The sequence below is a fragment of the Strix uralensis genome, chromosome 11 (assembly GCF_047716275.1).
Source record: "Strix uralensis isolate ZFMK-TIS-50842 chromosome 11, bStrUra1, whole genome shotgun sequence".
NCBI lineage: Eukaryota > Metazoa > Chordata > Aves > Strigiformes > Strigidae > Strix > Strix uralensis.
Genome location: NC_133982.1, coordinates 12,319,631 through 12,333,315, shown reverse-complemented (window position 1 = coordinate 12,333,315; position 13,685 = coordinate 12,319,631). Strand labels below are relative to the sequence as shown.

Here is a 13,685-nt window from a genome sequence, read left to right as displayed (position 1 = left end):
AGATATTAACAGCTTCAGCAAGAGACAAAATATTCCCACCGAATGAAAAATGATGGATTAGCCCAGTTTAATGCAGCCAAATCGTCTGTGTAAAAATATATACAAGACATGCTGCTGTGCTACTAACCGCACGTAACAGCAGCTTGTGTTTACATTTTTATTCCCTGGTTACAGGCTGTCCTGTGTAGGCTGGGCCCATGAAGATATGCTGCTACAGAGACTGCTTAACACATGCAACCTAGGTACACGAGCCCAAGTGCGTGGGCCCAACATCCAGCAGAGGCAAAAATTAAACACAAGCTGTTTACCTGATTACATCAGTTCAGCAGTGGTTGAAGGGAGTTGGCAAATTTTTTAAGTTTAAGGAAGAGCAAATTGTTAGAACTGGAAGAGACAGAAATCAACTCTACTCTGTAACTGCTACGGAAAGATCCTTGTATGAGCTTCTCATTGGAGCTTGTTTTTTACATTTGCATCTCCTTGCATGATGTAGTTGTCACCAAGTCTGCAAATCACATCAAAATTAAGCTGCATTTCAGCTTGACTTCAATGAAAAGTGTATGAAAACTTTAAAGTCCACATGCTATGAATATGAAATTCTGGTTCAGCTAAAGCAATAATTAAGCCTGGATCCCAGATGAAGTTTCACAACTTTAAACAGATCTTTAGAAACTGCATCTAAACTCAACAACTGGAGTGACAAATGAAATCAAATGAAATACATGGGCTTTGGTGGAAACAGAAGCTGTACCCGGCTCTGTCACCTCATTTGGCACTTGGATATAAGAGTCACTGAGATACAAACCCATGGCACAGACAAATTCCCATACAAGAAACATGGACAGATGTTCCTCAGGGACAGTAGTGGCCCACTAACAATTTAGAACAGCTGAGGTCTTGCACCTTTGCACCTCTTTGGTGGTTTCCCTGTCAATCCTATCCTAAAAACCTCAGGACAAAAAATTAACTAATGATTCCAGCAGATCAGTCCCTGACATTAGGCTGAATTTTGTTTGAGCCTGTATTCACAAACCAGGAATCTTTCCTTTGAACTTTATCTCTTCTTCAGAAATAGTTCAAAGCATTTTGAGGACATGGAAACGAAAATCAAGCCTGAAAAACACCACAGACTCACTTTAAAATACTCCATTTTTCTCCTGAGACTTCTACTGTTGCTTTCCATAGCTTGTCAAGCAACCTCCCTTCAGATTCAGCAAAGTATCTGCAGTTCTCATTCATCATAAGTCTCAGAACTGAAGCACTCCAGCTGCTCTAGGGCTATACCCTTAAATGGGATCTTGCTGTGATGTTATACTTGCCTGTTGTTATGACCTTGGCTATTTTTGACAAGCGATAAAGATGAAATAGGTCCTTGCTCTTAATGACCGTTAGTACAAAACATCCTTTCCAAAGAAAACTATGTTATCCATATGTGTACATTACTGATCAGCCTATGCCAGACAGCAATATTATAATCTCTCTCCCCAGGTGACATAGCATGAAGAAAGATGGTTTGGCATTATTATGCCAACATCTCTTTAGTTACACTTTGGGAAAGTACTATATTTTCTCCTGAAGCTAATAGCAAAATAAACAGTTTGAAAACCACTTTATTTTTTCATTACAGACTCTGTGTTTGTTTACTTTGAAATTTCTCAAACTGGCACACTCAGTTTTGGAAGGTTCTTGCTTTTAATTCAGGGGTCTTGCTCTGAACGTTCTTTTTCCCACCTGTTGTCCAGAGTTTTGTGAATCCCCTAGAATTAACCAGAAAGATTTCTGTGATCTTCCCCACAGTGAAAAATGCTCATGAGAGTCAAAATGGTCTTTAATGATATTGCCTGATGAGTTTTAGCATTTTGAAAGAAATACCACCTTATTCCTTACAGGCCTCATGAATTCAATGAGAGGCTTGTTTAGATTTCACTGACATCTTTTAACCTGTTTCTTCAAAACTGACTCAGCAACATTCTTAAACACCTGCTTAATTTAAAGCAGATTAAAAGTCTTACTCATGTGTCAAGATCAGGATATGCTTAAGTGCTTTGCTGGATTGGGGCCTAACGGCCTGCAAATACAGATGGCTATTATCAAGACCCAGAAGAGGCCAGGTAACCACCAACAGTCAATTATATTCCTACCAGAATTTCAAGCCAGTATATCATACTGTTTGAAGTTAATTGCTTTGAAATAATTGGACAGGTGAGCAGGTAAGTTCACACAGAGCATTTGCAATTTTCCTTTGTATTTAAAAAAAAACAACAGTGCAGATTGCATGGACAAAATGGGCATGATTTTAATAAAACAAGTTAAAAGGGAAGGGAAAAGGTATGGGTTTTTTTTAAAAGACTTTTCCTTTTAATTTTTAGCATCATTAAAACCTTGAAAACATTTTATTCAAGAGCTTCTTTTGTTAATACCTCATTACTTCTCTTTTTATTGTTATGGTAATCAAGCCTTAATATATTGCAGCTTTATAGCATGAAATCAAGGCTAAGCCTGTGGGCATCGACAGATGTACAACAGCATGCAGTAAAACACAGGTATAGAGGCATGCAGAGCTGAATATGGCACAGGGTTTTTTTATAATTGTTTAGCAATTCATCTGAAGTTATTTTAACCTTGACAACAGATGAACTCTAACATGTACCATGATCAGTCAATGGATAGCTGCACCGAATAGCAAGTTTTGTGATTGTAGTCTTACAGGCTGAGTTTTAGGAAAGCATGAAACAAAGTCTGAGAAAGATGATTAAATTGTTTGGATGACTACAGGCTGTAGCTGTAACTATTCAAAACATTTAACTGAGTATATTCTAGCCAAGGGAGAATGGTAACACTGGGAAACTGCATTTAACACCAAAAGCTTGCCTCCCCATAGGAAATCCGTGCTCAGTGTCATTCATACTCTCTCCTGGCACAGGTAGTCTTTGCGGCGCACCAAAAACGAAAAATTTGGGGTTTGAAGTGACACTTGGACCTTGTGCTGGAGCTCTGCTTATGGTTGAATTTCACCCGTCAAATCAAATGAAAGTTATATATTACTTTTAGAAAGTTATAATGGTCTTGTCTGCAGGGTGTTGAAATACTATCTCAAAAAGAGTGAGTGCCCCTAGATCTTTTCCAAGTAACCGACAACAGATGACCCCCAGTGTCAGGTAGGCTCCACTTCTCAACATTGTTTTCAGGAGAGATCATTCAGGAAACAATTACAGCTCCTAGGAGATCTTCTAAATTTAAAGGGAGTGTTTTGGCTAGCAATCCCTTCCCCAGTAAAATAGTTTCAAACAGCCAACATTAAAAGCAATATGCCTGTAACTTAATAAAACCACTGATACTGAGGACTGTACAGGAAAGTCGTATGGCCCCACAGGGCGCGGGGTGGCACGCGTAGAGCCGACAGCTTGGGTTTGTCCAGAGCACAACCCTGCAGGGCCAGCCATTCAGGAACATCCACAGACCATATTTGCCATTGCAAACATCTAACCTTCATGGTAGCTAGCCAAATGTTAATGAAGTAATAGGAAGAAGGCAGGCACAGGTGATACATTATTCCAGTAGAAGTGAAAAATGTTTTCCACATTATTACTGGATAACAGTAAGACATGACTCAATATGTGGATCATTTATGTATCTGAAAAACCTGGTTAACCTCGGTTAGGCAAAGGCTCCCAGCTTCTCTCTTGGAAATACTCAGAACAACAATGTACTGTATTCAGCTGATATCTGTTCTATACCTTTTAATTTAAATAAAGTCACCTAACAATAAAGAGGCCAGCCATCCAAATTTCTAGTGTCAAGCATAAAGGTGAGCCGCTCTCTCAGCTGCAGTAAAAGCCAATTTCTATGAGATCAGTCACACTTACAAGCATTACATTGGACAGTGCTTGTCAGATCAGACCTTAGGACGAGAATGCAAGTTGCCCAGTGTATAACAAATGGAATGAAAGACAGTGGGCACTATAGTCCAGCAAACACACTAATTATATTAATAAAATGAATGTTTAAATTTTGAAGCTAATCCTGGGCTATCATTTATAAAAGTTAACAGGGCATATTTAATTTAGGAATTGGCTAACGCTTCTCTTTCTACCGCTGAAACCTCATAAATGAAATATACTGGATTGCTGCCCAGTGCGGAAATAAAAGTTATGAATAATGTTTCTATCTCAATCATTGTCAGTGCTTTAATATTCCTAATTACTTTAAAAAGCTAAATATTCAATATAGGAAAAACCTTCTTTTTCTTTTTATCTTCACTTGCAAGATTAGTGCAATTTAATAAGAGTCACTGGGTAGTTTCAGTCCACGAGACCATTCTGTACTTTGACATCCTTTCCTCTTCAGTTTTACAAAGGACAGAGTGCTCGTTACTCTGTGTGTGCATGTGTGTATTAATGTATACATCCATATATGCGTGTCCATGGTGTCAAAGTATTTTTTTTGTTATTATTTTAACTTCTCTAAGTGCACATGCACTGTATAAATACTCACTGGCTGTTAGGTTAAACATTTCTATTACTAAAAATAACAAAGGATAAAATGAATTCCTGAGATTCTACACAATATTTTACAATTGAAGGTACTATTTTTCTTTTTAAAAATATTGTAATAGATATTCAGTATGTTACGCTGCCCAATTTTTCCCTTGTCTGCATCCCAAAAGGTTGCTTCAAGCCCCAAAGCATTGCCTTTCTTTCTGTCCTTTCACCCTGCTCTCTCCCTCTTGCCTTTTCTGCTGTAACCGAGGAGACATCAGCAAAGCTGCAGACAAAACACCAGTAACTTGACCAGAGAAGAGCCTGCCCCATTACTTCAGCCTCTGGAGGTGTTCATCCCCAGTCACATTTAACTCCTGTTTCCTTCTAATGCCTGCCTTTATAGATCCCTTGTCTGTTATCTTTTTGCCTGGTAATGATGCCTCTTTCTTAGGATCCCAATCAATGTGGGGGAAAGGGAGGATGTAAAAGCAAAATGAAACGTTCATTCAGTAAATGACTCACAGCATCTTTCTCGATGCAGCTTTATTTACTTGCCTGATGCACAAATAGACTTATAATTTAACAAGCTTATTTCCATTGTCAGTAACGTATTGGGCCTGTGTTACATAATATCCCTGATGTTTGTACTGGAAAGAACACTAGCTGTTTCATTCCAGCGTGAACTAATCACATAGACTTCAACTTTTCATTACCAATTAAGAGAGTCTGACATACACAGCTTCCCCAGCTGAAAGAACTGAAAGCCCCAAGTGTGAATTAATTTCCTAGCAAAAGGTGCAGAACTACCACCTCTACCATTTCCCTAACTTCTGCAGCATGGATAATTTAAGGTGTGGATTTCAAGTCAGAAGGTAGAAACTGGGCTGCATGAAAAGTCAATGGCAAAACTCCCACTGGCTTCAACAGGACAAGGATTCTTTCTGGAGAGAGTCCAAATGACTCCAAATACTCCACAAAGTATTTAATGAAGAATATGTTGTATTAAAGATTTAAGAGAGAAAAAAATTCACAATAGAGCTATATTATCTATATTGGTATCCTAATAACAGGACCGAAAGCATTAAGAGTTTGCTTCACTGCATTTAACACTTCTTTCTAAGAACAAGCAAAAAAGGTGAGTCATTATCGTAGGAAAGGGTATTATCACATAGTAATTGTTGCAAAACAACCAACAGACAACCTTCATTTTCCCACTTAAAGTATCCGAGTTCTAAGGCCACTGCTTTAAGGCCTTTTTTTTTTTTAACAGCAGCATATATCTCTATCACATTTTTGTAATCTGTACTCACCACTAGAGCAATCAGTACCTCCCCATCCTGGTTCACAGTGACAAGTGTCAGGAGAAACACATCTTCCATGCACACACTCCTCTGTGCAGAGTGCTGTTAAGAAGAAACAATACACAGCATTGTAAACATATTAAGTGGTTGGTAAACATACAGTAAAGTATGCCTTAGAGAGCACTATTTTGTTTAAAGATATTAAACAAAGCAAACACACAAAAAAGAATTACTTGCAAGATTTAATTAATAGGAAGTGACCAAAATAAAATGTAGGTCTCTTGACAGCAATAAACTCATTTGTCACTTCAGCTCTTTGTAATGAAAAACTCTAACACCAGAAATTACTTCGGTTAGCAGTTTTGCTTCATAATAAAATTTTTACCAAACTGACACTTATTATTATTATATTATGGAAGACCAGCTGCTTCTATTGCACTCAAGTTGCTACTGTTCATAAAGATAAAATGGAGCTCAGTTTTGAAAGTATATTAAGATACAAAATAGATTTGTAAAAAATAGCTCAAGGAAAAGAAATAATGTTACTACATGATGCAGTAGCTGTAAGTTCAGCCTTGTCTTTTCAAGGTCATCAAGTTTTCCATAACTAGTGTTCTATATCTTATTTGTCCACTGCTGGATTATTGAAAGTTCAACATCCTCAAAGTCCAAACTATGAAAAACTGGTTGGTTTTACTGTCTCACTTGCCAGGTGACTAGAGATATACATGGGAGAATCTCCTTTTCTTCCCCTCGAGTATGAAGCGCTCATGGTTTTAAGACTTTTCTTCCCCTGTGCTGCTTTGGTGTCTGGCTTACTTTCCAACGTATGCCAGTATGCCCATCACATGCAAAAAAACTTAGACAATACTAAATAACTACTTTGAAGGCTGAACTTTACTGCTTACTACCTTATTTCCATTTTACCACTTAGGACATTGCCAAAAACTCAGTGTCTCAGTGATTCAAATTGGATGGTTAAGTTGGAACATATAATTTCTATCTAGACTAACATGTATGAGTTATTAATGAATATGGTGTAGTGGCAATGAGATCACTATATTGAAATATATATACATATATATCATATATATGATATATATCATATATAATCTATGCTTGTATATACTGTGGTTTTATATCAGATGGGAAATGTGGGTATTGTTCTTACTTAACCAAGAACTGGCTGAAGCTGGAATACAAAAGACTTATTCCAAGACAAAAATTAATTCATTTCTGTCTAAAACAAGGCTGGCAAAGCTGATTTGGGAAGTAGCTTTGTGTTGCTGTACTGAAAACCAGGCTGAACTACCCAATTCATTTTAAATCAGCCAGTGAACCTTCTTAAAGTTGCACTGGGCCTCCATATGAAACACCCTTTCAGTTCCCAGGTAGCTCATGGGTCAAACGTTTTCCACCAAAGCCTCGTACATTTGAATGATTCCTGCTGTATTTGACCTCCTGTTTGGACTCCCAGACTGGATCACATCTTGAATCTGCACTCAGGCTTGCATCAAAGTTGGTGGAAACATTTTGCTGTCCATTCTGTGTTTGGGTCACTGCAGGACAAACCTACTAAGCTATTCACAATATATTTAAATCCAACTTCAAATCACAAGTGAACTTTGAATAATCACATGGGACAAATCTTCCTGATCTTTATTCATCAGATCACACGTGACCAGTGATTAGAATGTTGCCTCGTTATAACAACTGCAAGATCTTTCTAGATTAGTCATTTCCTTTCTAGGTTCACTGCACGTCAAAAGTGCAATTTATTCTTATTTCATATCTTGTGTTTAGACAGTATTGCAGGGTGCATGAAATATTGATAGCTAATTCTCTAGTCACTAATTGTCCTAATCTTTTGTGCATTTATTTTACTTGAGTTAGGGTTTCTGAAGACAGTGAGGCATCCTAGTCTACAGCTGTGAGATGAAGTTCAATACAGGGTATGAGAAAAACAGGATTTTCCAATAAAGAAATACATGCCTTCATGCAATCATTGAAAAATGGCTGGTTAGCATCTATGACAAGAAGTCCACATACAGAGCAGCCACAAACTTATAATTTGTTACTAAAAGTACAGTGTACTAAAAGATATACAATCTGGTGGGATAGGGATACTTTGAAAATTCTGCCCTGTATAACTTTATCTAAGAATACGATTCTCATTGACGTAACTCTTACACATTAGTTTTATAGAAATTATGGAAATAGAAACTGAGACTTTTTTGTTCCTTATATGGACATTTACAATAATAAATCACTCTTACATGTAAAACACACAACTTTTTTATCCTTTTAGTTAGGCCAGGTTCTCAGGTCAAGGCATAATTTGTGAGCAAGAAGGCCGATGGTGGGCTGTTTCTTTGTTCTTCCAAATAACAAAACTCCTGCTCATTACTGGTCTAAATTTAGTTGATTTAGCCACACAAACATATCACACCTTAACTATGATAATATAAATACAAAATAATAATGACTAATTAAGATAATAAAGTTTACTTAATCACTTGTCTGTGGACAGAAGTGCTGACTTTCATAGCAGTGCTCCAGTCCCTTGGGAAGAGTGCTATGTGAGACTTACAAGCAAGACTCGGGAGAGTATTTCTCATTCTAAAGCAATCAGGGATATGCAAAATACAAACAAGTACTATAGAGAACTGCATCTTTAGTTTTAGGTGTTTTGAAGTCCCATATACCTGAAGATGACAACATTTAATAAGTATTTAAAGAGTCAAGTAAGGTAAAGTCACTCCTTGGAACTGTGGGTTCTCTCATCTCTGGTTTATTAACTTGCTAAACAAGCAACAATGAGCTCACTAGCATATAGTCATTTACAGCTGTGAAATTACACAGGAGTAATCACATATGTGGGGGTCACAGAAATCCCTCTTTTTTAAAAGGGGAACCTTTGATATAAGCCATTTTATTCAAGGAGGCAAATAATCAGACTGCTGCACTGTCTGATTCGAATCAGGTCTATAAAGGTCTGTATAAAGGTCATATTAGGGTACAACTCTAAAATTTTACCATGGCAAATAAAATTTTGAATTTCCCTTATAAAAGAGAAGTCTTGCCTTGCTCTAATCTTTAGAGTTTAAATTAATTTTTCATTCTATTAACATTCAACATAATAGGATACAATGGTCCCCAAGGCATTCTTCATAATATACTTTGTACAGTGGTTTGCAAATGATCTTACTGGTTAATGGAACTATAAAAATTACTTGCACATAAAGGTCAAGAAAAATAAAGATAAGTATATACTTTCTGACACTGTCCTGTTCAACACTCAGCTAAAGGCCCCTGGAGTAAAGAAAACTTGTACTAATGCAAGGAATATAATTCCTCCCAGAATAACAGCCCAAGTTCAACCTTTGGAATTCCAGACTTTTTATGTCTGCATTTTCCCTTGACCAATTCTCCTGAACAATCCAGCACCTCATTGATCAGTTTATTATTAGCATTCTCAGCATGAGTTTGAGATCAGTTTGTAGTTTGATTCAGCCTGGTAATAAAATGACCTACATCAAAGCCCTGCCAAAATGCCATCTTTGTAGCAATGCGTTTAGCATGAGTTATTTGGCCATATTCAAGGTTACACAGCAACTGCTCCTTATCACAGAATAAAGTCAACAAAAGGGTTCTGTAACAATTCATTTGATGCTTATCACTTACTTTATAATTACAAGCAGTGCTTTTTTTAACATATAAGGTCAATCCTCAGGGAAATAGACCTAAAGATTAAACTCTCTTCACGCCTGAAATGACTGCATAGATTTCTTTAACACTAGCACTTATTTTTCAATTGTTGTCCTGAATTTGAATTTAGATATATTAAATGGGTTGTCTGTGTCTCCTATCTACAAAGGTATGAAATAGCCAGGATGTTGTTACTGAGGAGTACTCTGCTAAGTGGAGCAGACTCTTCTGCCTGGAGAATACATTCATTGCAGAGTTACTTCCACTGAGTGGCACTAGTTTATCCCAGACAAAAGCAGCCCCTGTCCAGGGATGGAGAGCTACTCTGTCTGCCTTGGTGCTGTATTCCTCTGTTATGGTTTAACCCTGCTGCACCGTGTGGTTTATACACTGTTATACCCTGCTCATCACTACATTATCAACCCACTGACTTCTTGTACTCCATTAAGCAAGGTAACTAACACCTGTCACAATTACCCTCTTACCTCTTTCCTAGAGGTGGAAGTGCATTTAGAGAAGTTTCGTTCTAGGGGAATAAGTACAGAGTGATTTAGCTTGGGAAAGTTTTGTTAGTTTGTCCAAAAATATGTGTATTTATTTCACAACAGGCAGAGTCAAAAAAACATGTCTTATGTTTGTGACGAAAGGTGGTAACATTTGCAGTGGTCCTCTGAACCTGGAGGAGTTCACAGCCACTGACCCAGCAAATTCCATCTCCCTCCCACTTCAGCTGGTGGGACTTTGTTGTTCCAGACAAGCAAAATAGCTTCAAAACAAAGAACAGTACAATTACAAAGTCTAATGGAACCCAGCGTAGAAAGCAGAAAACAGGCTTCACGAACTGTACTCCTTCACAGCAGCGCATGCTGCTGGAGAGATGTGCCGGAGTGTTCTGTACAAGCTAGAGAGTTTCCTGGGCTCTGCGGGCTTTCTGCCCAGGGACTGTAGCACAGCCAGGAGGTGACGGAAAGCATAAATAAATGCAGATACAATATAATAATGGAAAACATTGCTAAATAAAGATACAGATGCTACTATATGAGAGCAAAGACATGATGAGAAATCCAGGCACTCTCCTAGAAGTGCACAGAATGAACTGGTCTGTTGTGACTGCACACGTTGCCCCATGACTGCAAGTTTTTCAAAATACTTTTCTTTTCTCTGCCCTACCTTAGGCGGTCTCTGCCAGTTTTTCTTCACTATACACTGATCTCACCCAAACTCTGACCAATTTTGTTTCTTTGCCATGAACCAAATGTAGACCTGTATCTTTTCTATTATGTTGCTGGTATTTTAACTGCAGGTCATCTAACCAAGTTTGCCCCATGCTTGATAGTTGTTGGACTACACAAAGCAGAAATTTAATAGGAAAAGTGTTGTTTTCCTTCACTATTTAATATGTGTCCCTGGAACAATTCAGACCATTTTAGCACATTCCTCCAGTGCCTTGTGCCACTTTTAGGGGAAAGAATAATTTTGTCAGGTGATATAGCAGTTATTTCATGGCCAGTGGTTTCAGATAATGCAGAGAGGTCAAAGAAGATGAAAAAAGATGAAAAAGATGCTTGCCCCTAATCCATTAGGAATCTATTCACTCAGGGCCACTCTGGTGTTTCCATCTTAATGTACTGGCCTGAATCCAGGTTGTGCTGAGTCTACGATATTAGCTTCATTAGATAAGCCTGTAGTCAGCTTTTGGCTAGATTCTCTTAGAAAGTGCTCAGAAAAGGGAGGTTTGATAGTAGAAGAAAGATGACTACAGCTAATGCATCTAGGAAGGTCTTCCTCATTGTTAGATTATTGCTTATTTGTGGAACGGAAGATTCCCTCTCTAAATCACTGACTTTCCATCAGGAATCATGCTGATTAGATGGTTTCCTGGATAATTGTTTCAATGAAGTGGGAGAATAGTTCTTCACATTGCTTAATGTCTATTTCTGTGGTCATCACTCAGAATACATCCATTAATTTATCACCTTGGATAGCACTTTAACGCAGGGTTTAGCAACTTTATTAGATGAAGATATGAAGACATCTCAAAGCCTGCTCAGGCTTTGAGCAATTTATTGTTTCAGTGTACGGCAGCCCTTTTTTTTTCATCTCCCTTTTGGTATCCAATGAAAGTACTAATAAAAAAATACAAAACCAAGGAGATTAATGTGAGCAAAGGAAAGATGAGACTGATGCAGATCATATAACAGCAATGGGTCACGAGATCAACTCTTTTTCCTGTAGGTGCAATTCCATTAAATTTTTTGGCAGATTTGGAATTAAAGACTACACATCTATGCAATCAGAACAGAATCAATGGTCTTTCTTGTCATCTGGGACATGGGGAGTCTCTGACCATTGCCTTAGTGAGGTATTGATCTGTTCAAAATAGCAGCTAGGTTGTGTTATCCTGTCTTGAGACCCTGCCAAAGCTTAGGGAGTAGACTATGCCAGAGATGACTTGTGAATGTCTGAAGTAAAAGAATCAAGGAGATACGTTTTGAGGATATTGTCTTTTCCCAGGAGCAGAATCTGGCAGATATCAGTGTCATCATTGACAAAAGATCAGTAAATCCCTATATGAATCTGCTAGGAGGCAAAGATTTGTTAATAAGCATAAAATCTACAATAGTTTCAGCTCAGATTTCTATTACCAGATAAATGGCAATCTGGGGCTCTGATGACTAATGAGAAGGTGAACATGGGGCCTCCCACATTCTTGTCATGGCTGAGTGTCCCAGGCAGGTGACATGGGCTAGTTTACAGGTCCTGGAATAATTCCAGCCAGACCTCAGTGTTTCAGAGTCTCAGGTCCCTCACAGGAGGAATGCTCACAGTTTACTGATTCCTGGAGGATCTGGCACTGATGAGAATCTAGTTTAGTCCATGCTGCAGTCTACTACGTGCAGTAGGCCTTACTCTAGGGAGGGGTTACGGAAGTAAACTCTACCGGGGGAAGGTCAAGGTAGAGAAGAGACTGTCACTTTTTCTATGTGCCCTGAGAAAAGCAAGACTAGTGGAGCACTTTTTTGCGGTCTGGTCGGTTCTGAGGAATAGTTGAGCTGGAGCAGCACATCCCTGAGATGGGAATGGCATCGCATCAGTGACCATAAAATAGTGCCAGTGCCAGTAATAGAGGAGAAGGTTAGGGCCCTGCAAAAGGAGAGGTCGATGGGAGTCACACATTTAACAGACTCTTTGTGTCATTTTGATGCCCCATTGGCTTCATCTACTCTGGTAGAGAGGGAATAGGAGATAGTACTTACCATTTAATAATGTCTGAACAAGAGCTGAAAAGCAGCCTCCTTGTAGCAGCAAATGTCAGAAGAGCAGAACTGGGGTCAGTAAGCTGAACCGCTCTTTATCTTTGGCTGTGCGAATAACAGAAGAGCTTTGCAGTACTTCAGAGCACAAAAAGGGAATGGTGGGAAGGCACTGCAGGACTCTGAGCACTGAAGTGCATCTGCCCTGCAAAGTGGACAGGTTACAAGCTCGGGTGAAAGCAACTAATCTGTTAGTCTGTAGATAAAGTCACAACCAAGCTCTGTCAAGAGGAATGTGTGCAAAGGCATGAGGGAGTTAAGTTTAAGAACTAGGCAAATTCTGCAGTGAAGTCAAAGCATCTGTCTGAAGCCTGATTTCAACAGATTCATGACTAATGTCACATATAAAGGGAAGACCTCAGACCAAGGTCAGATATGACAGTCCACACAGGGATGTCTCCTGCTCACCCCCAGTGCTCCATGGGGATCATGAGATACAAGCACCTGCGCTTGCTCTGGGGGGTGGAGAGAGAAATTCCACCTTCTGGTGAAACCCTGACCACACTAAGGTAAGTCATGCTCCCAAATCACTTACTATTTCTAAGGCTCAGTCTTTCGCACTGCCATCACAGAAAGTGAATTTGAGCCCATAGAGAACTCTCTGGAGATCAGCTAAACATTGTTAATTGTTGATCGTTTAAGGCTTGCAACTGATTTTATGCATTTTCTGCCATCGCTTCAACTAGAAATAATCATTGCATTCTACCACGTTGAGAGGAAAGACTAAGGCTGAGATCAATTCTGCTGATCAATGTTCTAATACAATATTATTCTGTGGGGTAATTTCAGCATTTAACTTTTTCTGGTAAACGATTTCCCATTGCCTCACTGCAGGGTTCAAAACAATCATTATCACTAGTTCAAACTGTTAATGAGGTTAA

The 13,685-nt window shown here is 38.6% G+C and overlaps 1 protein-coding gene across 9 annotated transcripts in view; it reads right to left on the bottom strand.

Moving 5' to 3' along the window:
* MEGF11 (multiple EGF like domains 11) overlaps positions 1-13,685 on the bottom strand; it is a 306,502-nt gene that overhangs the window by 181,728 nt on the left and 111,089 nt on the right. For all 9 annotated transcript variants that reach the window (XR_012630339.1, XM_074879910.1, XM_074879909.1 and 6 more), the window contains one exon: positions 5,792-5,884. Coding sequence is in view for 8 of the 9 variants with exons in the window: in XM_074879910.1 (XP_074736011.1) it covers positions 5,792-5,884 (93 nt within the window). In the remaining variant the exon portion in view is untranslated. The remainder of the gene's footprint in view (positions 1-5,791; positions 5,885-13,685) is intronic.